Consider the following 25,694-nt stretch of genomic DNA (forward strand, 5'->3'; position numbering starts at 1 on the left):
TTGCAAGACTTTCTGGGATACAGCTACGATATTGAACTGCAAATTTTAGAAAAATTAGCCAAGTGTATGTATCAAAACCAAGGAAGGCAAATTTTCTGGACACATGTAAAGATATACTCTAATTTTTAAGAAGAAACAAGTAGAATTTAGGACAAAAGTGAAAACATGAAAAACAGAATCTAAAAGCCTCTTTACTGGTTTAGTCATAAAACGAAGTCATTTGCTAGTTTCAGTCATAAAAGTACCTTGTAACTAAACATAAAATTTCTCTGTTTTCCCATGTGTTGAGAACTAACGTAGAGGATCAAAACTAGAAGAGCACTTAGAGGCTTCCCAGTCTAACTACTCACCCACTGAGAAATCCTGTCTTCAAATCCATTTTTAGTGACAGGCGGCTTCCATAGAATCAAACCCCAGCTGTCCCATCTCTGTGCACAGACAGGGAGCCAACGGCCTCTCCCCCCAGTGTCACCTTGACCATTCAGCAGTTATTTCCCACTCTAAGAACTCTGGCCTCCCTCCCCTGCCAAGCCAAACTGGCCTAAGGAAATGGACATATTTTGTCAAAAGGGGGGGAAAAAACTTGCCTCGTAAAACCATTCTGTATAAGTTCTCTTTGAAGTTTCTGATCTTCAGCAGCATATTCAGAAAGTTCAGACTCCACCGCCGGAGGGAGAATGTTTGGAATAAATTTAGAAAACAGAGTTGGAGCCATCTGAACCCACTCTGTGAGGAAAGGAAAAGATTCATTAAGGAAATCAGACAAATTAAATGAAAAATGTAAAGTTTTCTTTTGTTCAAAGAAAGAATATATATTAAACCAAACTCAAAATGGGGGGAAAATTAGTGTAATCCTATTCTGATAAAAAATATACAACCAGGTTAAATTTCCTTTCTAAAATGAATTTATAGTCAAAGAAAGCAGATATTTTTCCATTTTGCTGTGTTAACAAAATTTAATGAAAATCTCTAGAGAATCTGTGAATGGACCTATCAAAAATTGTAATTAATATGGGGGAAAAATGAGTGAGACAGGCAAAGAATTCCAAGTGGAAGGGACTTAAAAGCGAGGGTTTGGTGGAAATACTAACCCCTATAAGCATTAATTAAACAAAACAAACAAACAAACAAACAAACAAACAAGCAAAACAGACTCTTAGAGCAGTGGTCCAGATGGGAGATGCACAGAGGTATGAGCAAAACAGATAAAGGGGATTTAAAAAGTATACATTTCCAGTTATACTAACAAAGTCACAGAGATGAAAGTACAGCACAGAAAACATAGTAAAAAATATTGTAACAATGATTGGTGACAGACGGCGGCTACGCTGATGGTGGTGAGCACTGAGTAATGTACAGACGGAAGTGTCGAACCAATGTTCTATACCTGAAACCGACATAATGTTGCATGCCACCTATGCTTCAATACCAAAAAAAATTAAACAAGCACACCACATATGTACATACACACATACATACATACTGGCCCAAGAATAGAGAACAGTACAGGTAATAAGGAAGCATACAAAAAGTACCACAAAAATGGGGGAGAGAGGTCTAAACATTTAGGAAGTAGGCTGAAGATAACTAGAGTAAGTACTTTTGAAATAAAAACCTATTTTGGCCCAAACTAAATTATAGCAAATTAAATGTATGCAGTGTTGAAAGAAAAGAGAATTAACATGGGTATCAAATCATTAAGAAAGAGATAAAAGATAAAGAGAATACTCTATAGAAAAATAAGCGTTCATCTATCAAAACAGAAAAGGCAAACATTTGCATCAGACATGACAAAGGTGAATCAGTATCCTTATTTATAAAACATTTTTATAAGTCAGTAAGACCAAATAAATGAATGAAAGACAGGACTAATAATATACAAGACTTATAATTTACAAGAAAAAATAAAGACAATGACAGCCTTGTTAATATTCAAAAAACTCAAGCTAAAATAAACACCCTCTTCCTCTCATTTTGTGAACGCTAAATACAACTAACATCCACCTGTATCAAGGGCATGCTAAAACTCGCATTCCCCTGCCCTGTTGGTGGTCTTAATGTAGCACTGTTATCCCTTTTAGATTCTTTTCATCTTGTCCTTTCAAATTTTCCCTTTTGGAAAACATCTTGGATGTACATATCAAAAACCATAAAATGTCAATGCTGTATTTAATCCAGTGAGCTCGCTTTAAAAATTGTAATTTGAGTAAATAATTCTAAATCTGAAACAAACACAAGCAAACAAATATGTTTAATGCTGTGTGATGCTGGGTCACTGGTAAGTAAAAAATGCCCAACAGGAGGACAGTAAGTTAAACACGACCAGAACAAAACAACAACGACAACAACAAAAACAAATACCACAAAAACACCACCAGGGCCAAGCCCACTGTATAAACTCATGGCAAAAATGTTCTCAATAGTGTCCCTCCTGTCAGCTCAACTCAAATATGGCTTTACGGTCTCCACACGGTGCCCGGGAGAGCCACTAGCCATCAGTCAGAGATGGCAGGAGTCAGACCGATATGCCATTTTCAGGAACTCCAGGCAATCATTAAGATACAAGATGAAGGAATCAAAGAAAAGTGTGTGTATTAAATGAAGAAAGGCCGGCTGGGACAGCTGGCACTGTTTCCCAACTAAGCTTCTAAAGATCGGATGGAAACACACCAAAAATTGTAATAGACATAAGAATCTCCAAGGATTAGGGTCTAGGAATTTAGTTTAAAAAACTTTCTTGGGTGACTCTCATTATACAAAGATCAGTGCTTGAGAACCACTGCAATGAAAGAAACTTCCACATTTAAAATTCAACTTTTAAAGTATTTTAACCTTAATCTGTCCAGTGACTAAAACTACTTTAACAAACCAGGAGCACAACAGGCACTGGCAAGACAGGTAAATGTCAAAATATGTTTAATAGTATCTCAGAAAATGCCTAGGGCAGCAAACGGTTAGTCTGTGATAAAATTCGCCTTTTCTTTTTTTTTTTTTTTTTTTTAATTTTTTTTTTCAACGTTTTTTATTTATTTTTGGGACAGAGAGAGACAGAGCATGAACGGGGGAGGGGCAGAGAGAGAGGGAGACACAGAATCGGAAACAGGCTCCAGGCTCCGAGCCATCAGCCCAGAGCCTGACGCGGGGCTCGAACTCACGGACCGCGAGATCGTGACCTGGCTGAAGTCGGACACTTAACCGACTGCGCCACCCAGGTGCCCCAAAATTCGCCTTTTCAAAAGGACAACTCTCAAATACAAAATTCTCCTCACAAGTAGTATGAATCCTATTATAAGAGCTCGAACATGGGTAAAACAGCATTTGGATAAATACATATCTGTAAGTTTTCCTACCCTTAGTGATTAGTTTTATTATGCAATTTTGCTATAGATGATAAAAGCCAGAGCTGATAAAGCTGCCTACTTGGGAGGCAGAATTTAGAAATTTGTCATACCGCATTTGGATGCCTTCCAAAATTAAAGAAAAAAAAAAAAACCCATTCATAACCTATAGCACTAAAAGAAAACTTCATGAGCCATTTTCATCATTTAATAAAATGAATACAAAATTCTGAGAAACTAGAAAACATCAGTTTACTGGACATATGTAATAAAATATTTTTGCTACTTTACGTAAGTAATTAATTACTTTATAAGAATAACTTGTTTACAGTTATCAAGAGTAGAGCAAGGCCTGATCCAAATTTAAGTAACATTACATCTGAATATTCTAGCAGACACTAATCATTTACAAAGTAACCTGGGAAAGAAGGTATTTGTGACATCACAGTCTACTACTGGTACCACAGTTTTTAATTGGTTTCCATTTCAGCAAGCTAAATTCTCACATGTCTTTCAAATTAATTAAGCAAACAATCAAGCTGTCAATTAATGAAAATAAAATAACCACTGGACCCAACTGGATAGTAATCAAAACAGCTAATATCAGCCATGCTTATTATCAGGTACCATGTTAAGCTCTTTAGATCATGTTTTATTTCATTTAATCCTTAAATGACATAAAGAATTCCAAAAAAAGCACTGTCAAAAAAGCATCCCTTAAGGTTTCTAGATTGTAGAACAATGTTCTACCCTGAGATCTTTTTTTTTTTTGTTTGTTTTAACATTTATTTATTTTTGAGAGAGAGAGAGAAAGAGCGAGAGCAGGGGAGGGGTGGGGGGTGGGGGGGACGGGACAGAATCCGAAGCAGGCTCCAGGCTCTAGGTTGTCAGCACAGAGCCCAACATGGGTCTCAAACCCACAAACAGCAAGATCATGACCTGAGCCGAAGTTGAACACTTAACTGACTGAGCCACCCAGGTGCCCCTACCCTGAGAGCTTTTGCAATCTCTCTTACTATAGGCATTTTGTAATTCGCTGGACAACCGTATGACAAGATTGAGGTTCTGGCTTATAAATAGGAAGATAAATACAAAAACATCTTGGGGTTCCTTTATATTCATAATTTTTTTTTAATTTTTTTTTTTTTACATTTATTTATTATTGAGAGACAGAGAAAGACAGGGCATAAGCATGGGAGGGGCAGAGAGAGGGGGAGAGACACAATCTGAGGCAGGCTCCAGGCTCTGAGCTGTCCGCACAGAGCCTGACGCAGGGCTTGAACCCACAAACCGGGAGATCATGACTGAGCCGAAGTCGGACGCTCAACCGACTGAGTCAACCAGGCGCCCCTCATAATGGTTTGTTTTTTTTTTCTTTAATTCTAAGATAGATACATTAAGACAATTTACAAGCCAGGCCTTTGAATGCAGTGATCTCTGATTTTTGGTTCTGCTATTCTGACTCTCTCTCTCCTCACAATATACTTATGAAATGACTGTACATTTAACAACACTTCTAGATTCCTTGCAATTTATAAAATAGGCCTGAGAACATGAAGTTGTGGGTATGTATGTCTACATATACTTGCAGTGTGGGGTACAAGCAAAGGAGAAACTCCATAACAAAAAAGAGATTAATACTGGATATGAGATTCAATTTCATCCAAAACGTCTGCTACAAATCCATTCCTTGTATTTCCTAACCGAGTTGGTTTTCACTAGTGTGGAAAGAATTTCAAGCGAGTCCTGAGTTTACATTTCATAATGATGAGTGTAGTATCTACTCAATGTTTTTTGGGGTTTTTTTTTGCTATAACAAATCCAAATACCATTAAGCCTCAAGAAACAGATAGACAAACACTGTCCTCTTGGATAAGCTGGAGCTACCATAAACAGATAAACAAGCCCAACCCCAAAAGAAATGACCACTACTTACCTGGTCTGAGAGTGTATAGGCCTTTCACAATATTTGCCATAGTTGAAGGTGTGACCTGAAATGGTGTTGACTGGGCTTCTAAGAGTAAAGCTGAAAGAAGAGAAAATGGGTTATAAAAATGATAGAACACTTATTGTCAAGGTTTCTGTTACTATTTTTCCCAAAGACTAAAGCGCAAACGAGCACAAGAAAAGAACAGCCTCAGAAGACAAACCAAGTTTATACTCCAAAGAGTTTTAAAAATCCAATGCACTAGAGCTCAATCTAATAAGTAAACACGTGCAGGTCTGTTAAAACACTAAGGGAGATTATTCAATTCATGGAGGTTCTGATAATAAGCTTTCCAAAAGCAACAGTATTCACGGTACTTAGCAAGTGAGCTGAGAGTACCTCCCACTAAGTTCATGAGTCAGGAGGTTTACATTTGGAAAATAAAATGGTCTCTAACCCCCTTGAATCATTTCTCTTTCCCCAAATCGCCGTATTTGAGGCTCCTGGATACTTCATTCGTAATTTTAGGAAATGCAATCAGTCAGAAAGTCACTTTTCCAAATGCTACAACCACATGTACTTTTTTCTTACTAAAAGTAAAGACAAGACACTGTCTGGCTCATCCTCACTTTCCTCACTCTCACAACCACAGGACTCCGACCGACAGTGACAAGGGAGTCAGTTTTCTTTTAGGTTATCTTCTCCAATGAAAATTTTATTAAAACATTTTTAAATAAATAGAAATAATTCCTCCAAATAACATCATTAACAGATATCAACATATTCCATCATTTCGTAGATACAACAGACACCACTGACTCAGAATTTTTAATTTATCTCTCAGAGACCTACAATTTACTACCCCCAAACCCATAAAACTTGGCATAATTTTACTCTAAGCCAAGCTTGTAAAGTCATATATAAGCTATGCCTTTTCAAAAATGAAAACACCACCTCACTTGGCCACCAATGATTTTATAGTTTTCAAACATGCAATGCGAGTTACATCCGAACTTATGTGATGACAGTAAGAGGTATACTGTTCAAGGTGATCCTTCTGCTTCTATCGTCAGGAGAGAGCTGCTAACTCTGAATGGCACAGATACATTTTAAGGATGACAAAAGCACTGCAGAAAATGTTTTAGAATGCAATTTTTTTTTATTATTTATTTTTATTTTTATTTTTTTAATAATGATTTATATTTGAGAGAGAGGGAGAGCTCGAGCAGGGAGGGGCAGAGAGAGACAAAGACATAGGACCTGAAGCGGGCTCTGCGGTGACAGCAGAGAACTCGATACAGGGCTCGAACACACGAACTGTGAGATCATGACCTGAGCCAAAGCTGGATGCTTAACCGACTGATCACCCAGGTGCCCCTAAAAATTGCAATTCTAAATTTTAGACCCTAGGAGTCTCTTCAACTCAAGGTTATCTCTAATTTCAACGTATGTCCCACATGCAGACTCTATCTCAAATCATTTTCCTACCTTTTGACCAATCATTTTGGCCTTCGTAAATCTTGATCCCACTAAATCTTCATGTTCAGTCACATGTTAATTATGTAATCGAATATATACATTTACAAATGAAGAAATGATACATTCACAAATTAAATTATACATAAAATATATAAAAATTAATTTGGGGTGAATTAAATGAAAAGAATTATATTCGATAACAAACAATTACAAAGTTGAGAAGGTGTTAACAGTTCACTAAAATCCTCTCCACCTAAATTATTTTTAGGAGATCAGTGTTTAGAAGACTTGTAGTTGATCTCCTCTTTTAAGAAAAAGGAAGAGAATCTGGGGAGGCAGCAGCTTGAGACTGGGAAGAAAATATTTCTTGAGTATTTAACAGGTGCTAGGTACTTTACAGGTTTCTCATAAACTTTACTTAAAATTTACTTTCTCACAAGCTTAATTATCATCTTTTTTTTTTTTAACAGATAGGGAAACAGAGGCTAAAAACAAAACAATATAAAACACAATGAAAAATGCATCCAAAGTCACAGAGCTAGCAGGCAGCAGAAGAGGGCTGAGAACCTATGTTTCACTCTAAATTTGCATTCTAATTCACCATGCCACCGTTGAAATACAGATCTTACATGTAACAGGTACTAATAAAGTACTAACTAGTACTAAAGCCACTGTTAACTAAACCCTTAGTTAACAGTCCCCCCCCCCCAAATTATATAGTTAAAAAGACAAAACAAGGATTCTCCAACAATCCCACTGATGGAAACTAGAATTGGACTTTAGTGAACTTCTAATGCTCTCACCTCTTTCTTTACAGTCTATGATATTAAAGTCCAGAGAGATTAAGTGCCATCCTGAGAGTCACACAGCTTAACAGCTGACCTGGAACCAGAACAAAGCTCCTCCACTCATCCAATTATTCCTCAGAGCTACAAGCTGACCCCAGGGCTTCTCTCCTCTTTTAATATGAGAAGTAATTCTTAAAATCAAAACTGAAATTAAAAATATTTCTTGGGGTGCCCAGGTGGCTCAGTCACTTGAGTGTCCAACTTCAGCTCAGGTCATGATCTCGTGCTTCACAAGTTCAAGCCCCACATCGGGCTCTGTGCTGACAGCTCAGAGCTTGGAGCCTGCCTCAGATTCTGTGTCTCCCTCTCTCTCTCTCTGTTCCTCCCCGGCTCATGTTCTCTCTCTCAAAAATAAATAGACATTAAAAAAAATAATAAAACTTAAAAAAAAAACTACCTTTATTTGCAATGAGAAGTCACTATCTTCATTCATGGAACAATTGTTAAAATAGGGCATTAAAGGGACACCTCAGTGGTCATTAGGGCATTAAAGGGACACCTGGTTCAGCTCAGGTCATGATCTCGTGGTTTGTGGGTGTGAGTCTATATCCGGCTCCACACTGGCAGGGCAGACAGGCCTGCTTGGGATTCTCTCTCTCCCTCTCTCTCAACCCCTCCTATCTCTGTCTGTCTGTCTGTCTCTCTCTCTCAAAATAAACTTAAAAAAAAAAAAAAAAAGCCTGCTTTTAAAAAATAATACACCAATTTTTAAAAACCAGGGCATTCGAATACCAATTATTCATTAGCAGAGAGGGTGTTCATTTTGCTCTGCTGTAAAACATGGCCCCTAAATTGTTTCAACAGGCCTCCCACTGAGAGGTGTCCCTGTCCAGTCCCCTGGAATCTGGGTTCTATAACTGCCTGCTCAACAGAAGACAGCAAAAGTGACACTGTGCCAGTTTCTAGGCCCAGGACTTCAGAAACTGGCAGTTTCCATTTCCTAGATCTTGGGACACTCACTCTTAGAGGAAACACAAGAGAGAAAACTACAGCCACCACAACTTGCCAGTCATATGAGTGACCCATCTTCGAAGTCCCCGACCCCTGGGTGAGTCGCATCAGCCGATGCTGAGTACAAAAGAGATAAAGTGCCCCGCAAAGCCCTGCCCAAATTGCAGATGTGAGCAAAATAAGAGATTTTATAAAAGATTATGTTTTGAGGTGATATGTTACACGGTAATAATAAACACTAGCATTTTCAAATGTATCTAAAGCCACAAAAAGGAAATTACTGATCAGAATTCAGAAAATTATACACATTGAGTGTAGCTATTTTTGCTGGAGGGGATAAGTATAGGAAAATGTCAACTAGGGCCAAGAAATCAATTCTTAATAGCTGTGTTTTTCTGATTTAATTAATATTAGCCTTTCTATGCCTCATTTTCTCCATCTGTAAAATGGAGGTAATGACTGTCCTAAAGTACCTAGAATAGGTCCTACTACATAGTAAGCACTATATGTGTGTGTTTATTTTTAAAAAATCTTTTTTTTAAAACATAACATTATTAAACACGTAGAGTGTCTCTTGTTGTTACAGAGCCCAAACTAGGCCAGTGATCACTGCGTGAATCCCTTACTCTAAGCACAATGCCTGGTAACTGCTCAACAGATAACTGATAAGCTCAGGTTTATCCAGTTCACAAAAGCTTAAGGAACTTTACAGTTTACTTGGAAAAGAAAAGCCTGTCTACCTTTAAATATAATTTTGGTTGAAAATCAGATTATATAATAAACAAGATGATAATTACTTTTTTTTTAAAAATAAAGTACAAATTAATTGAAGGTTTAAAAGGAAAAAAAAAAAATTCATTTTTTTCCGGATTTTATGTCTTTATGTGGTCTGATCTTATAAAATATCATGAATTTATGGAAGGCTTACATGGATTGAAGACAGAGTTGTCTCACCAGATCTGGAATACTATATTCTCTTTGAATATTTTCTTTGTTTTTGCCTAATAAAATTGATTTCCAAATTAATGACAAATATAAAAACATACTCACAAAGTATTTGATTAAATAAGCTTTTCTACCAAATGGCAGCGTTTCTCAAAGAATTTTAAAAGGAAAGACTTCAAAATACTCTGTTCTAATTTACAATGAAGGCAAAGACAATGTCAACATCAGAGATAATATTTAAGTGGTTATAACAGCTGCAATATCTCATGAGATTACGTTTAAAGATGTTTATAAACATATGTCCAGTTTTTTCAAAAGTCGTACTCCCAAGGTATCAGTCTCTATTCTGATTCTAGAATCTGTTGGGAACATAATAATGAAACAAGGGGCGCCTGGGTGGCGCAGTCGGTTAAGCGTCCGACTTCAGCCAGGTCACGATCTCGCGGTCCGGGAGTTCGAGCCCCGCGTCAGGCTCTGGGCTGATGGCTCGGAGCCTGGAGCCTGTTTCCGATTCTGTGTCTCCCTCTCTCTCTGCCCCTCCCCCGTTCATGCTCTGTCTCTCTCTGTCCCAAAAATAAATAAAAAACGTTGAAAAAAAAATTTTTAAAAAAAAAAAAAATAAAAAAAAAATAATGAAACAAATATTATCTTCATCTAGCATATTATTTGAAAACTCTGCTTTTCTAAAATAAACCAGCCCAATGTTTAACAGTTCCTTCTCTTAATTTAAACTCAAAAATTAGAAAGAGTTTATGGTCAAGCTTAGAATAATTCTTCTGTAAATACTAATAAAAGTTTGCTGTGGTACAGACTATTTATGACTATTAGGAAAGCAAAAAATCCATACTACAAATCCAAATATCTGCCAAATTCTAAAAAACGACTTCAATAATATACTGCATAAAATAGGAGCTTTTAAAAGATGCTGAGACATTAGGTTGTAGGGACTTCCTAAACTCCACGTAGAGAGGTATACTCTTTCAGGAAAGGTAGGATAAGATGCCACCTACTGGGATGGGGCAGGGGGCCAGGGAATAGGGGGAGAGAAAAACTAACTGAACTTGGCACTTTGATCTGCTTACTTGCTAACTATGTTGCCATTACAGTAAACATTTTACAAGTCCCAACTAATAGAAGAAAAACTCAGGACCAGAGGCTGAGAAGCTTGCCTAACATATAGTTAATAAGTGACAGAGCCAGACTAGAGATTTTTTTTTTTTTTTTGAGAAGAGATTTTTATATCAAAGGGTAAAAAAATCAGAGAGGATTCTGTGCTTCCATTTCAAAGATACAGTATTATGCTCCTTCTAGAATTACCAGTAACAAAGTTAGGGGTTAACTTCCCCCATTGTTGGTGGAGGGATGCGGGGGAAGAGGAAGTGTCAGGCCAGATAATAAAGGCACTCACTGCCCAATAACCTGGCTAAGTGCCCCCAGCTCTCCAGGGGGCTTCAAATCACATTTTCGATTCCTTTGGGTCTCTCTCTACAGAACTGAACTTCCAACACTTCTTGCTATGATTCAGAAGATGTCAACACTGGGCTTTATATACCGATGCTCTCTAATCAAAAATCAAAAAGATCACTGGGGTGCCTAGGTGGCTCAGTCGGTTAGGAGTACGACTCTTGATTTCAGCTCGGATGGTGATCTCACAGTTTGTGAGGTCAGTTCATGAGGTCGAGCCCTGCGTTGGGCTTTGCACCAACAGCACACAGCCTGCCTGGGATTCTCTTTCCCCTCTCGCTACGCTCCTCCCTTGCTCATGCTCTCACTCTCTCTCAAAATAAAGAAGCTTAAAAACAAAAACAAAAAAATCTTGTTAGTGTTAGCTCATCCCTATAAGTTGAAAATACTTACGCATTAGGCTGTAAATGTGCTTTTCTGCAACATGTTCCGTAAACAGCTTTATAAGGTCATCTTTTAGGTCTCTGTTAAGCTTGGTTTCGATGTAAAACTTATTCTGAAAGATAAAATACATTATGCTTAGTGTATCGATTAGGGGGAAATGATCTAATGAACTGAAGCACTAAAAAATAAATTATTTTAGGAAACAATTTATAAGGGCATCAATTAAAATATTAAACCCCAATATCAAAAAACAAAAGCCCTGCTACTATTAGTTATATGTCTTTCTGGCAAGGGGTTAAAGTACATAAAGATAAAATGCTATGAACCACACACACACTCCAAAAGAACACGGGAAGATACTCAACATTAACTAAACAGATATAGAGACACATGGACCACCCTGCGGGAGAGGCACATAACATGCCCTTTAGAAACACTCCATCATTGAAAGGCAACAACAGGAAACACTAGGGAAAGGCACCCCCTTTACCAACGATCTAGGCTGAGCAGACACTGGTTGACTCCCCAACATACAATCCATTGTAATCATTAGTCTAAGTTATTCGGCCTGTGGCATTTCTTAGGAATGGTTTTTGATTCAAAGGCAGACACATGACCCAACATAGAACAATCAGACTGAGGGAAACCTAGGCTTTGGTGCCAAGCATCTTATAGTCACTTTACGACCGTGAGAATAAGATGAAACATGCTGTGTACAGCCAAGAGACAAAAAAGAACCTGAATCCTTGGTAACACTACTGAACCACGGATTCAACCAACCCTAGAGACAGCCTTATTTGCAGAGTTTTATTCCAAGGGATTAATACTTTTCCTAATTTGCTTAAATCACTTTGAATCAGGTGTTCTGTTTTTTGTAGCCAAAAGCATCCTGATGAGAAAGACTGGCAAGTCAAACAAGATTGAACTTGTTCATACTTAAATGTCAACTCCATGGACAGGTGTGGGAAATACAAGAAAGAACATTAGCAAGTTGCTCTCTGATTCTTTTAATTCTTAGACAGAAGATTATAAAAATCATAATACGCACATGGTGACAAAATAAAACCATGCAACAAAAATAAGTCTCGCCCAACAGACCCTCTGTCGCATTCCCAAAGGCCCCATTCTACTGCGGAAACTTTTGTATATTCTTTCTAAAATGCTGCTTGCATATATATGAATATGCTTTATTTTCCATAATAAAGAGAAAACACTTGCTATAAAGAAATATTACATACTGCTTTGCATGTTGCTTTTTTTTACCTAATGTATCTGGAGATTTCTCTCTAAATGTACATACATGTTATTACCTTCAACTGCTTACTTTTCTACTGTTAAGTATCTCCCACAAGTTATTTAAATAATAGTCCCCTGCTGATAATACAGATTTCTCCCAATGTTCTGTTTTGTTTTTTCAGCAAGGTATATTTTATGGAGAATAAATCATTTTGGAGATTAGTATTTCACAGATAGCAATCTTTATGCTACAGAATACAGATCAACCCAAACATCCCATTTCCTAATCTAAAAAACAAAGAGGAATTGCAAAAATGGTTAAGGGCCCCTGCCTTCAGTAAGAACACCAACATCAGGGTTCTATGGCTTGGGCACCTGGGTGGCTTAGCCGGTTTGACTGTCCGACTTCGGCTCAGGTCACGATCTCACGGTTCGTGGGTTCCAACCCCCTATCGGGCTCTGTGCTGACAGCTAAGAGCCTGGAGCCTGCTTCAGATTCTGTGTCTCCTTCTCTCTCTCTGCCCCTTCCCCACTTGCACACTCTCTCTCTCTAAAATAAATAAAGATTAAAAAAAAAAAATTTCTATGGCTTTATATATTTAGGAGAGAGAAGGAGGCAAATCAACAAAGTCAACAGACTACAAACTATACTTATGGCATAATTCTCCAAATGAAAGACATCATAATGGAAGAAAATTTTATTATTCTACTTTTTTTATGGGGTGACTTCCTTGACATTATCACACATCATGTTTTTAAATATATTGCTTAACTCTCTACTTTCCGAGGACAAGAAATCTTTCTTCTATATCTTTATTTCCTAAGCACAGGATCTTCCATATGGCAGAAATAAAATAAATGCTAACACAGTGACTGCTGATTATTAATGCCTAATTGTCTATTCAGCAGTGTTATTTATGGAGTTTTTAAACAGTAAAAGGGTAAACGAGTCTATGTCAACACAATCAAACATTACTGAGGTAGATTAATTTCCATTTCTAACATAATACGTAGTAAAAGAGAAAGAGAACATGCTTAATTCTGCATCTATCTGTACTTAGGCCAATAAACTGAGATACTTTGGAAAGGGAAAACAGCTCTAACTTACCATATATATGAAAAGAGGCACAATGCTCTGCAATGCTCCCATATATTGTCCAAGGGCTATATTAAATCTTTCAATATAGAGATCTGGAGGGCTGGCCTGTGAGAAAGAACATAAATGTGATCATTATGCGAAACCAAGTATAAAGACTTTCCAATGCAGATCTAAAATGCAAATACACTCAGAAGTCCAAGTCAAAATTCATATTGAAATTCCCAATAAAAAAAAGGAGAAGGTGTATATCCTGAAATTTAGTTTAGACTTCTATCTCTGTTTCAAAATCTGCTACGCAAAACTGAAGTTTGGTTTTGCCGTCTTTAAAAACTGTGTAACTTTACCATGCTAGCTAAAAGGCTTGCTCGGTTAATGAGTAAAAAGTTGAATTCACAAGTTGTATTTATTAAGATAAATGATTTTTAAAATTATCACTAAACTATGTGTACATTTCTGATAAGAACCAGGCTGTATTTGGACCTAGAATAAGAAAAAAAAAAAAAAAAAAAAAAAAAAACAACTCAAGGAAATGGTACAGACTTAATACACTATGAGAACGGCTGTTGGGGGCGCTTGGGTGGCTCAGCTGGTTAAACGTCCAACTCTCTTGGTTTCAGCTCAGATCATGATCTCACACTTGGTGAGCTGGAGCCCTACATCAGGATCCATGCTGACAATGCAGAGCCTGCTTGGGATTCTCTCTCTGCCCCCTCTCTCTCAAAATAAATAAATAAAATTAAAAAAAAAAAAAAAAGTTTGCTGAATTTTTATAATTACCTTAGGCACAGTAATATTCCGAGTTCTATACCACTTCTATAGCTAACCAATTAGTTAGAAAGCAGAGACTTAAATGGTTCATATACATCTGCAGCTCTGGAGAGCAACAAAATAAACATAATACATGCCTGGCTTTTAACTCATTGTTACCAAAATACCAGGTCATAAAGCCATCGAAAGAAAAACTTCCAATTTTACTGCAGGTTATGGACTGAATTATGTGTCCCCCTCCCCAAATTCCTACGTTGAAGCCTGAACTGTGCCTATATTTGGAAAAAGGAAGCAATTAAGGCTAAATGAGGTCATAAGAGTGGAGCCCTGATCCTTTAGGATTAGTGTCATGAGAAAAAGATACCAGGGGGCTCAACCTTCCTCCCTCTCTCTTTCTATCTCCCTCCTCCACCTATCTATCCCCCAACACACTCAGAGGAAAGGCCATGTGAGCACCCAGCAAGCCCATAGCTGTCTACAAGCCAGAAAAAGAGCTCTCATCAGAAACCAAATCAGAGGCTACATTAATCTTGGACTCCCCAGCCTCGAGAACAGTGAGAAATAAATTTCTGTTGTTTAAACCAACCAGAGTCTGCGGTATTTTGTTATGGCAGCCGAAGCAGACTAAGGCACTGTGTTTTATGAAAGTACATCCATCTACCGTTGCATTTTATTCTCTAAAGGTAAATTAATTAGGTGCCATTTTAATATTGAAGAAACGCACAAATGGGCAAGTCATTTGTCTAAAATTAGAGAGTAAATAGGATAGACCCAGGTCTCCCAGCTACGAATTCATTCCAGAGCTAGAGAGTTAGGGGGATGGGCATGGCACAACCTGCCATGCAAACAGGTGGTTCCAACCCGGCGAAGTCTCACTACCTGACAACCATAACCTGCACAGAAGGTCTTGCTTTCAAACAAGGTATAAGGAAATGCTATGCTGAAAAGATTCCTAAGTGCTAAATTTAAGCAATGAAATTATAAAACCATTTCAGCTATACTGTTTTAGGAATGTCCCAATGTTCTAACACTATTTTTAAAATAAGACTTAATTTATACTTTTTTCAGTTCTACTTAGACGTTAGAGTATGTGTAGTGAACTGTCCTTACTTCTAATTCATCTTTCATTATTGAATAGAGGGTTGGCACAAACTAGGTCCTTTTTTCACCTTTATTTTTCTTGCTCCTCCTAATTACCTGCAAATTGAATGTTATTTCCATTCTACGTATGAGGCAACTAAGGGCTCAGAAGGAGTCACTTGTCTACAGCCCCACAGCCAGTAAGCCCAAGAACTAGGACTCAAACCCTGGTCAATCTGAGTCCTTCCATGTATCCACCCTCCTTGTTTGGCACCCTGTAACCTTTAGAACAATTCAGGGCACCCCATCTGCCTCTCTGCTTTCACATCTTGCTCCCTCTTGTACACGGCCCGGCACAGCACTCACAAGGCACTACCAAACAGTTCCCAAACAACGTCGGTGTGCTGTTGGAGACCTCCTTGACCCCTCTTCCTGAACGTCTCTATCACTAGGCCCTGATGAGACTCACCCTGGCTAACTTCTATTCACCCTTCAAGATTTGTGTCCCTTTCTCAAAACTGTCTGAGATATAGGCCGCCAACAGGGCACCATCCCTCTTCTTCACTTCTCCCACTAGCTGGTCTTTGCCACTAAACTTCAAGTCCCCGGAGGGCAAGACCTGTGTCTTTTCTTTATGCCTCCGCAGCTGACCACAGAACCTGGAACACAGCACGCAGAGATAAATGCATTTTTGCAAGGACAGTCTTCCTTAAATCTAAATGTCTCTAAATGTATCTAAATCTAATCTAATCTAGCCTTGTTTTTATCTAAACTGCTTTTTTATTATCTGACAAGACTGTATGATCTTAGGCAATTCATTTAGCTTTCTGAATTTCAATTTCCATAAATATGAAATAGGAAGAATACTAACTGTGCTACTTCTAAGATATGCCAACAATCAAAGAAAACAATATGAATATGCTTTGAAAAATGTCAAACATTACAAATGCATATGCAACTAGTGAGGATAAGTAAACTTTCTGAGTTAACCACCTATTTGTCTAATACTTCAGAAAAACCTATTAACATTATGAAACGCAGTCTTTTGTTAACTAAAGAAGTTGGGGGAAATGGTTCCACATTATAAGCATACTTTTAACTATAACTAATGGACAGAATCACATGTAATATCTTTTTCTAAACTGCTGCAAAGAGCTCTGGAAATGATATTTCAGCATCCAAAGAAATAAATTTTAGAAGTATTATATGAGAAAAAGAAAATCTGAAGAGTTTTTGCATTAAAATAATTTTCCCTTTTCATAAAAGGACACTTTATCTATTCAGAAGTTAAAAGTATGAACACTGATCAAAAGGCACACTTAATAGCAGACAGAATAAATAAAATTGAATTCCTTAGTTATTCTTTTCAAGAATTCCCAAAGCCTCAAAGGTTATGAGTATTAAAAAGCACTTTTTGTACTAAATCAAATGTCAGAACATTCACTTAGCTTTTTTAGTTCCACATTTCATGCAGCACTTATTCAAAACCTTTTAAATGACAGGACTATAAATTATAACAGTCTTCTAAAATAAATCCAATCTCTTTACTAGGAACTAGAAATAACTGCTATTAAAAAAAATAACAGATTGTTCCTCCTTAAAACTTAAGTTCAGTATACCTTGGGCCCCACTGGGGAAATTGCTACCTATTTGATTTACATCATTTCAATATGAATGTATTTGGCTTGGACATTAAATGCAATTTTTTATCCCTAAAATAAGCAAGGTTCATTTTTCTTCTAAAAAAAAAAAAAAAAGAAAGAAAAGAAAAGAAAAACAAGAAAAAGCAAGGTGCCAGAAAAATGACCAATGCTCCAAACTTGCTCCAACTTTTCATAACAGACCTAGATTCCCTGAAATTCATAACACAGCTAGTAGGAATGTTTCAATCTCTTCTGTTTTTAAATGGGTAATACATTCATCTGGTTTAAAATTCAAATGCATTCAAAAGGAAGTAAAGAGTTTACCTTTACTCCTTCCTCGCTGGACCAACCAACACTTAATTCCTTTATATCCTTCCAGAAGAATTTTACATACATACAAGAAAATAACTATCCCATTTATATCCCTTTCCACCCAAATGCTAATATACAACCAAAACAATCTGTACCTTTCCTAACAACATTATCCTGCAGACTTTTATTCTAGTGGCTCTCAAACGTTTTGGTCTCAGAATCACTTGACACTCCTAAAAATTATTAAAGCTTCCAAAAAGCTTGTATTATATGGATTGTGTCTATCAATAATTACCATACTAGAAATTAAACCTTGGTTTTAAAAATATGTATTCTTATTTATTCCAAAATGACAGTAATAAAGTTATTTCATTTTAACACTTAAATGTTATAGTATATACTTTAGATTACAAGCTAGTTGTATGCAAATAACTATTTTCCCAAAAAAGGTAAGAAAAATGACAATGTTTTTACATTTTTGCAAGCCTCTTTAGCACCTGGCTTAACAGAATCTAGCTTAACTGCTAGATTCTCATACCTGCTGTTGTATGGAATCAGTCATGGTATGTTGTTTTGGTTGAAGTAAATGAAGAAAATCTAGCCTCACACAGATATGTAGGCAGATAAGGAAGGCATTTTTAATATCCTTTTCAGGTAATTGTGGATATTTTTCTTTGAAACTTGACAAGTGGTAGTTTCTTAAAGGTTAGTTGCAACAGGAAAGCTGAAACTATTATGAATTCTTTGTACTCTATTACATTAAAACCCACTGGTCTATCTTGTACTATGAATGGATCTTTTACCACATACATTTTATATCATCATAAAGTGGTCATTTATAAAATACTGACTGAGTTATGCAGATCTTCCACACGTTGACACGTTTCACTATACATGAAAAAGAAAAAATTACATTTGTTACTATCACCACCTATCTCATCAGGAGAGTCTTTTTTTTTTTTTTTAATTTTTTTTTTCAACGTTTTTTATTTATTTTTGGGACAGAGAGAGACAGAGCATGAACGGGGGAGGGGCAGAGAGAGAGGGAGACACAGAATCGGAAACAGGCTCCAGGCTCCGAGCCATCAGCCCAGAGCCTGACGTGGGGCTCAAACCCACGAACTACGAGGTCATGACCTCAGCCAGAAGTCGGACGCTTCACCGACTGAGCCACCCAGGCGCCCCCAGGATATTTTTTAAAGTACCCAAAGTTACCATAAAGTTAATAATTTTCACTGCTTCGTCTAGCATATTCTTAAGTGAAATGCTTTCGTTTTCTACTGCAGCATGTGAAAGTGAAGATTTGTGCAAAGGCGCCAACAGTTTGCACCACTGCTTGTGCACTACCAGAACAAGTATCAACACAGAAAAGGGCAAAAAACATCTTAGTAGTACTAGAGACAGTTTCAATTTTGCAGACCCCTGAAAGGATTTCAGGGAAACTAGTAAGTTTCAAACCACACTTTAAGAAACCTGTTCTAAGTACAATATCTGAATGTACTAGTTAATCTCCATATTGACAGCTTGTTTTCAATCTTTTGTTACCGCAATGTTGCAATTAATAACTTCAAATAGATGTTATTTTATAGACAGCACTTTTTAAAATATTTTTAAGTTAAGAAAAAAGAACTAGATGATAGTCTTATGGATTATGGTATAGGAATCAAAAGAACTTTGGCAGCACCTAGTTTTGAAGACCCAACCTGCTAAGAATCACTAATATTTTATATATATACACACATGTATGTATGTATACATATATACATACACATACATATAATATTATATTATACATATAATATATATGTATAATAATATTGTATTATATTATACATATAATATATATGTGTATATATTATACATATATAATAATGTATATATTATTTATATATAATATATAAATATATAAATAATATATATATATTATTCATTAAGAATATTTCTTAGAGCAAGGAGGGAAGAGCTGGATTTGACATACCATACCAAGCCTTCACAGAAGGGAAGGAAAACAAAAGTTTATCTTTAGTTTTGAAAGCTAGATAAAAAAGTGTGGTCAGTTATTCTAAAGGGATGTATATTAATTTTATAGCACCATGATTTATTTCAAGAATTTTACTAGACAATAGACTTAAAAATACTTACGATCGAGGTCAGTACTGCCAACAGGACTTTCTGCGATGATGGAAAAGTCCTATACCTGCACTAGCCATGTAGGGCTACTGAGCACTTGAGATGTATGTAATGAAACTAAGGAACTGAGTTTTTATTCCATTTTCATTTGAAGAGATGCACATGGCTAGTGGCTATCAAAATGGACACAAATGTAAGATACAAACAAGTTCCACAATTTCCTATTTATATCCCTCCTCTTCCGCCTCTGCCCCCAACCCCATCCCACCAAAATGAAACATGAAAAAAATTTTTTAGCATATGTGCTTTGGGGCACCTGGGTGTTGCAGTCAGTTAGGCAACCAACTCAGGATTTCGGCTCAGGTCATGTCTCACAGTTCATGAGTTCAAGCCCCACATCAAGCTCTGTGCTAATAGTGCAGAGCCTGCTTGGGATTCTCTCGCTTTCCCCTTCTCTCTCAAAATAAATAAAAAATTAACCTAAAAAAAAAGAATATGTGCTTTTATGTTCATAATAACATTGTCTTCAAATAAAGAAATGACTTTTGCATGTTAAAATGAAATAGGGAAGAAGAAAGGATGGGAGAGGAGAGTCTAAAACACATAAGGCTACTAACATGTATCTTTACAGAAGTAATACATGTTTACTAAAATTTTAAAAGATTAAAAACGCAATTATAGAAAAACCACCACTACCAACATTGGTAGATAACTACCATTAACATTTCCATCTGTTCTTGTATGTGTGTGCATGTTTTAACAAACATGGAATTACATTATTTTGTAATCTGCTTTTATCACTCAGCTATACAGCAACATCTCCTAGGTCAAATACATTTCTACCACATAATGACCATCTGGACACACCATTGTCTATTTTACCTGTCCCTCTTCATGAGACACTTAAACTGTGCTTTACTGTTTATATTATCCGGTCTGCATGGATACTTCTCTAACCCAGACTAGAACTTCAGTGGTGCAAATGTGTTGAGTGGCTTCAGCCATAACACAGTCTTCTATTTAAACAAGATTGACACCACTCCTTGCTTAAGAGAGACCAGGTTCAGCAACAGTGGTGCACTTCTCCAGGCCAGCGGGTCTCAAAGAATGTTGTTCTCCACATCACCCGAAGGGCTTGTTAATGATGCAGATTCCTGAGCCACACTCCAAAGTCCTAACTCCGAAACTTTCCAGAAGTGTATAGATATATATTTTTAAAATATTTATTTATTTTGAGAGAGAGAGAGAAAGACAGACAGACAAAGCATGAGCGGGGAAGGGGCAGAGAGAGAGGGAGACACAGGACTCAAAGCAAGCTCCAGGCTCTGCACTGTGAGCACAGAGCCTGACATGGGGCTCAAACTGTAAGATCATGACCTGAGCTGAAGTCGGACCCTTAACCGACTGAGCCACCCAGGTGCCCCTCCAGAAGTGTGTATTTTTACTGAGAATTTCAGGGGATTCTTTAAACAGCTGGTCAGCAGCCACTAAATATTTAGAAAAGTCAAGCATAGACCACTGTGAAGGAAAAGCAGTTTTATGGGAAGGAAGCCCAGAGGATTCAAGAGAGGGTTGAGCAGTAATCACCCATGCAACACAAGGCATTTACTGCATGACAACAGGAACAATTTAGCTGCAAACTATACTCAAATTAGTAAAAAATGATACACTAACATTTTAACATTAGTGATAAACTCTACCTAAATTTTTATTTTAAATGTAACAGCTTCTTGACTGTTGCCAAATCACTGTTGTGATTATAAAGTTATTAAAATGTAATGGAAGTTCCACATCCACTCAGAATGCAGAAAGCTGCTAGAAAACATCAGTCCCACCCTCATGATAACAAAAAAACTAGTTAAAATACATAATCAGTTTTCCAAACTCATCAGGGATCTGAGGTCTCTGTATTTTACAGCTGCACTGTCCAGCTAGGTGAAATGAATTCTAAAGAGTGACCAGCTCCGTAGTGCCTGCCTGGCTCAATTGGTAGAGCAAATGACTCTTGGTGTTGGGGTCGTGACTTTGAGCCCCACGTTGAAGGTAGAGATTACTTAAAAAAAAAAAATCAGATATATATATATATATATATTTTTTAAAGTTTATTTATTTTGAGAGAGGGCAAGCATGTAGGTCGCACGCAGGGGAGGGACAGAAACAGAGAGGGAGAGAAAGAGAATCCCAAGCAGTTTCCACTGTCAGCATGGAGCCTGACACAGGCTCGAACCCATGAATGGTGAGATCATGACCTGAGCCAAAATCAAGAGCCAGATGCTTAACTGACAGAGCCACCAGGTGCCTCCCAAAAATAAAATGTTTTAAAAATAATAAAAGTAAAAAGTGACCAGCTCATCTAAGGAAAGAATGGACACATGAACAGTTTCTCCATCAGTGATGGCAGCCACAAAGGCTGGTAAGAAAACAACAGAAACGGTAACAAATCATTAAAGGCCACGTAGAACTAACAGTTCAGAATCCCCGTGAGCCCCAACACAAGGATAGTCCACACCTATTCTCCAGTTCCTTTTTTTTTAAGTTTATTTATTTATTTTGACAGAGAGTGAGTCGGGGAGGGGCAGACAGAGAGGGAGAGAAAGAGAATCCCAAGTAGGCTCTGTGCTGAAGCCCAGAGCCAAATGCGAGGCTCAATCCCAGGAACCGTGAAATCATGACCTGCGCTGAAATCGAGTCGAATCCTCATCCAAATGAACCACCCAAGCACCCCATTCCAGTTCCTTTATGTAAGTTTCCACTGGGTCTTTGAGAGTAAACTGAATTAAAAGTCCAGCCTCTGTGACCCTGATTCCTATAGCTTACCCACATTAACAGTGACTAAGCTAGGTGACATGGCAGTTACAAAAGGTTCAAGGATTACTTAATACAGGAAAATATCTAAAGAAGTCAGATGGACTAGGATGACTTCTCACTTTCTACACACCTCACCTCTTTTAATACTTAACAAAAATTACCACTTATCCCTATTTGCTTATTTTTTAAAGAAAACTTTTTCCCTTATCTTTTCCAATTTAAATACATGACTCTGTCTCAAAACAAAAAGTTTATTTTAAAAAGAATATAACTGGGGACTCTTGACTTTCGCTCAGTTCGTGACCTTACGGTTTGTGAGATCGAGCCCCACATTAGCCTGCTTGGGATTCTCTCTCTGCCCCTCCCTCATTCTCTCTCTCTCAAAATAAATAAATGAATATTTTAAAAATAAATAAAAAGAATACAACTCATATTTGTACTCTGTATACACTGTGATCATAAATAACTACAAACATCTATTCATTACTGGAGTGATTTGACTCTCTTGCTAATCACAAATTCCATCTTCAGGATGCTGTTTTAAGTAACAAGTAGATGGTTCTAGTAATCTCAGCTGTAAAGCAAGCACATGCTTTTTATCAGCAAGTATTTTATTGGATCTCTCTCTGACACTATGTTAAGCCCCATGAGGGCATATAAAAAGAAAACACAATCCCTATCTTGAAAAACTGACAGTGAACTTACTAGAATTATGGTCTGCAGAGGGTTGAAGTATCTCACTGGCAAATTCAGTGAGACAAGAACAACTTTGCTATAACAAGTGCTTTAAGTTTCAGTTTGGATAAAAAAATAGATCTCAAAATAACTTTTTCAAAAAAAATTCAGTGAAATACACATATGAAGAGCTGCCTACCAGTTGGCAATGATAATTATTTTACTTGAAATCTATGTAGAGACAATAGGCAATTTTCTTATTATCTAAAATCATCCTGGGGCTCCTGGGTGGCTCAGTCGGTTAAGCATCCAACTTCAGCTCAGGTCATGATCTCGCGGTTGGTGAGTTCAAGCCTCATGTTGGGCTCTGTGCGGACAGCTCAGAGCCTGGAGCCTGCTTCGGATTCTGTGTCTCCCTCTTTCTCCCTCCCCCGCTTGCACTCTGTCTCTCTAAAAAATAAATAAACATTAAAAGAAAGTTTAAAAAATATCATACTCAGTAAGGATTAAATAGCATATTCGGGGGATGAAAGTTTTTTTCAAAACACACTCTGTAGTTAAACAGAGTACAGAAATTCTAGCCTCTAAAAAATACATAAAATTTCAAATTGGCCACCAAGACAACCAGTTGAGTTATGCTGCCACCCACTGGACAAAACACAAACAGCAAAGCAACCCTTGCTCTGACTTCAAACACCAAGACAATTTGGCTCAGTTTGTTGGCGGTTTGGCAGTAAAGCTTTTATTTGTAATCTGGTGTCTCTGAAGAGCGACACAAAGTTAAATAATGTTGACTAATTGTGGTTTAGTTTCTATTAATTTCCATTATTACGAATAGGTCTGGAGTCAAATTATATTGACCTCAACCAAGATATATTCAGCTCACGAGACATTAAAACTACTCCAATCTTAGTAAAATAAATGGTTTAAACACAATTACTTGACAAATACTCATCTAACCGTTCCAAATTCAGCCCTACTGGGGAATAAAAACTGCAACATCTTTCTTCCCCATGTCTGTTTCTGTGGCCTCTCCTCAGAACCCTGAACTCAGGTTAGTATTACCGGTACCATTCCTAACACGTCAATGTTATTGTCCTGTCTCAGGCCAATGTCCTGGCCTGAGAACCAAGCCTGTTTAAACACAATATTCACGTACACGATGTACAGCGCAAGCTCCGGATGACTGACCAACTGCTGGAAGGAACACACTTGTGAACAGGTTACTGGCTATAAAGCTAATAGATCAAAACATCAATAGCTGTTGTGAAAGTGAAAATATACTCTCAAAAGAATAAAGTGCATTAATGTATACAATAAATTTATCAACATTACATGGGGGAAAATGCCTCATGATTGCTCTAATGGATTCTGGATTCAGATGTACACAAAAATAATCAAAGTATGGAAGTGTCATTTAAGACAGTTTTAAGAGTACAGAATGTTCTATCCATTAAATTCAATTATCCAAATGTTGGGGCAAATAGGATATTCTAAATACTGTCAACTCAAATACTGATCTCAGTGACTTAAAATAACAAAGTCTGGATAAATAAAATGTACTATAGGGGTGCCTGGGTGGCTCAGTCAGTTTGAGCGTTTGACTCTGGATTTCGGCTCAGGTCGTGATCTCATGGTTTGTGGGTTTGATCCCCAAGTTGGGCTCTATGCTGATAGTGTGGAGTCAGCTTGGGATTCTCTCCCTCTCTCTCTGCCCACCCCCCACTTGTGCACACTCTGTCTCTCTCTCAAAATAAATAAATAAGCTTAAAAAAATAAAAATAAATAAAACGTACTATAACCATACAATGCAATGTTATTCAGCCATAAAAAGAAATGAAGTATTAATCATGATATAAACAGGAATGAACCTTAAAGCAGATTAGTGGTTGCCAGTGGCTGAGAGAAGGGGAGGGTGGGAAAGTACTGCCAGTGACTAGCGGTTTTCTTGCTAGGGTACCTACAACGTTCTTTAAATTAGCAGTGATGTGGAGCGCCTGGGTGGCTCAGTCGGTTGAGCGACCAGCTTCGGCTCAGGTCATGATCTCACAGTTTGTGAGTTCGACCCCTGCGTTGGGCTCTGTGCTGCCAGCTCAGAGCCCGCAGCCTGCTTCGAATTCTGTGTCTCCCTCTCTCTCTGCCCCTCCCCCACTCATGCTCTGTCTCTGTCTCAGAAACAAATAAACATAAACAAACAAATAAATAAATAAATTAGCAGTGATGGCTGCACAACTTCATGACTACACTAAAACCAAGTTTGTACATTTTTTCAATGAGTGCAAACTGGGAAAAAAATACAGAGCAAAGCTTTCTTCCTCAGGCTACAGGCCCATCTTGAAAGTCTGTTCCATGTCATACTTACCCAGGGACCCGGGATAAGAAAGCCTCCACCATCTGAAACACTTAGCAGGCAAAGGGAAATTCAGAAAATCGGACAGCTGATCTTAAGGGCTTCAGATCTTTGGGTACATACTTCACCATACACACTTCACTTTCTTTCATAATTCACAGGCCAAAGCAAGTCACTTAGCTAAGTCTAACGTCTATGAGATAGAGACATATACTCCTACCGTGCATCCCATAAGTAAGAGAAACGCAAACATTCGA

At 37.5% G+C, this 25,694-nt stretch overlaps 1 protein-coding gene across 4 annotated transcripts in view; it reads right to left on the bottom strand.

Annotated features, from left to right (window-relative positions):
* CACUL1 (CDK2 associated cullin domain 1) overlaps positions 1-25,694 on the bottom strand; it is an 82,317-nt gene that overhangs the window by 19,032 nt on the left and 37,591 nt on the right. For all 4 annotated transcript variants that reach the window (XR_006209430.1, XR_006209428.1, XR_006209429.1 and 1 more), the window contains exons 4-7: positions 13,681-13,776; positions 11,346-11,448; positions 5,275-5,364; positions 588-726 (exon numbers count right to left, since the gene is read on the bottom strand). Coding sequence is in view for 1 of the 4 variants with exons in the window: in XM_042961129.1 (XP_042817063.1) it covers positions 588-726; positions 5,275-5,364; positions 11,346-11,448; positions 13,681-13,776 (428 nt within the window). In the remaining 3 variants the exon portion in view is untranslated. The remainder of the gene's footprint in view (positions 1-587; positions 727-5,274; positions 5,365-11,345; positions 11,449-13,680; positions 13,777-25,694) is intronic.

Source organism: Panthera tigris, chromosome D2 (genome assembly GCF_018350195.1).
Source record: "Panthera tigris isolate Pti1 chromosome D2, P.tigris_Pti1_mat1.1, whole genome shotgun sequence".
Lineage (NCBI taxonomy): Eukaryota > Metazoa > Chordata > Mammalia > Carnivora > Felidae > Panthera > Panthera tigris.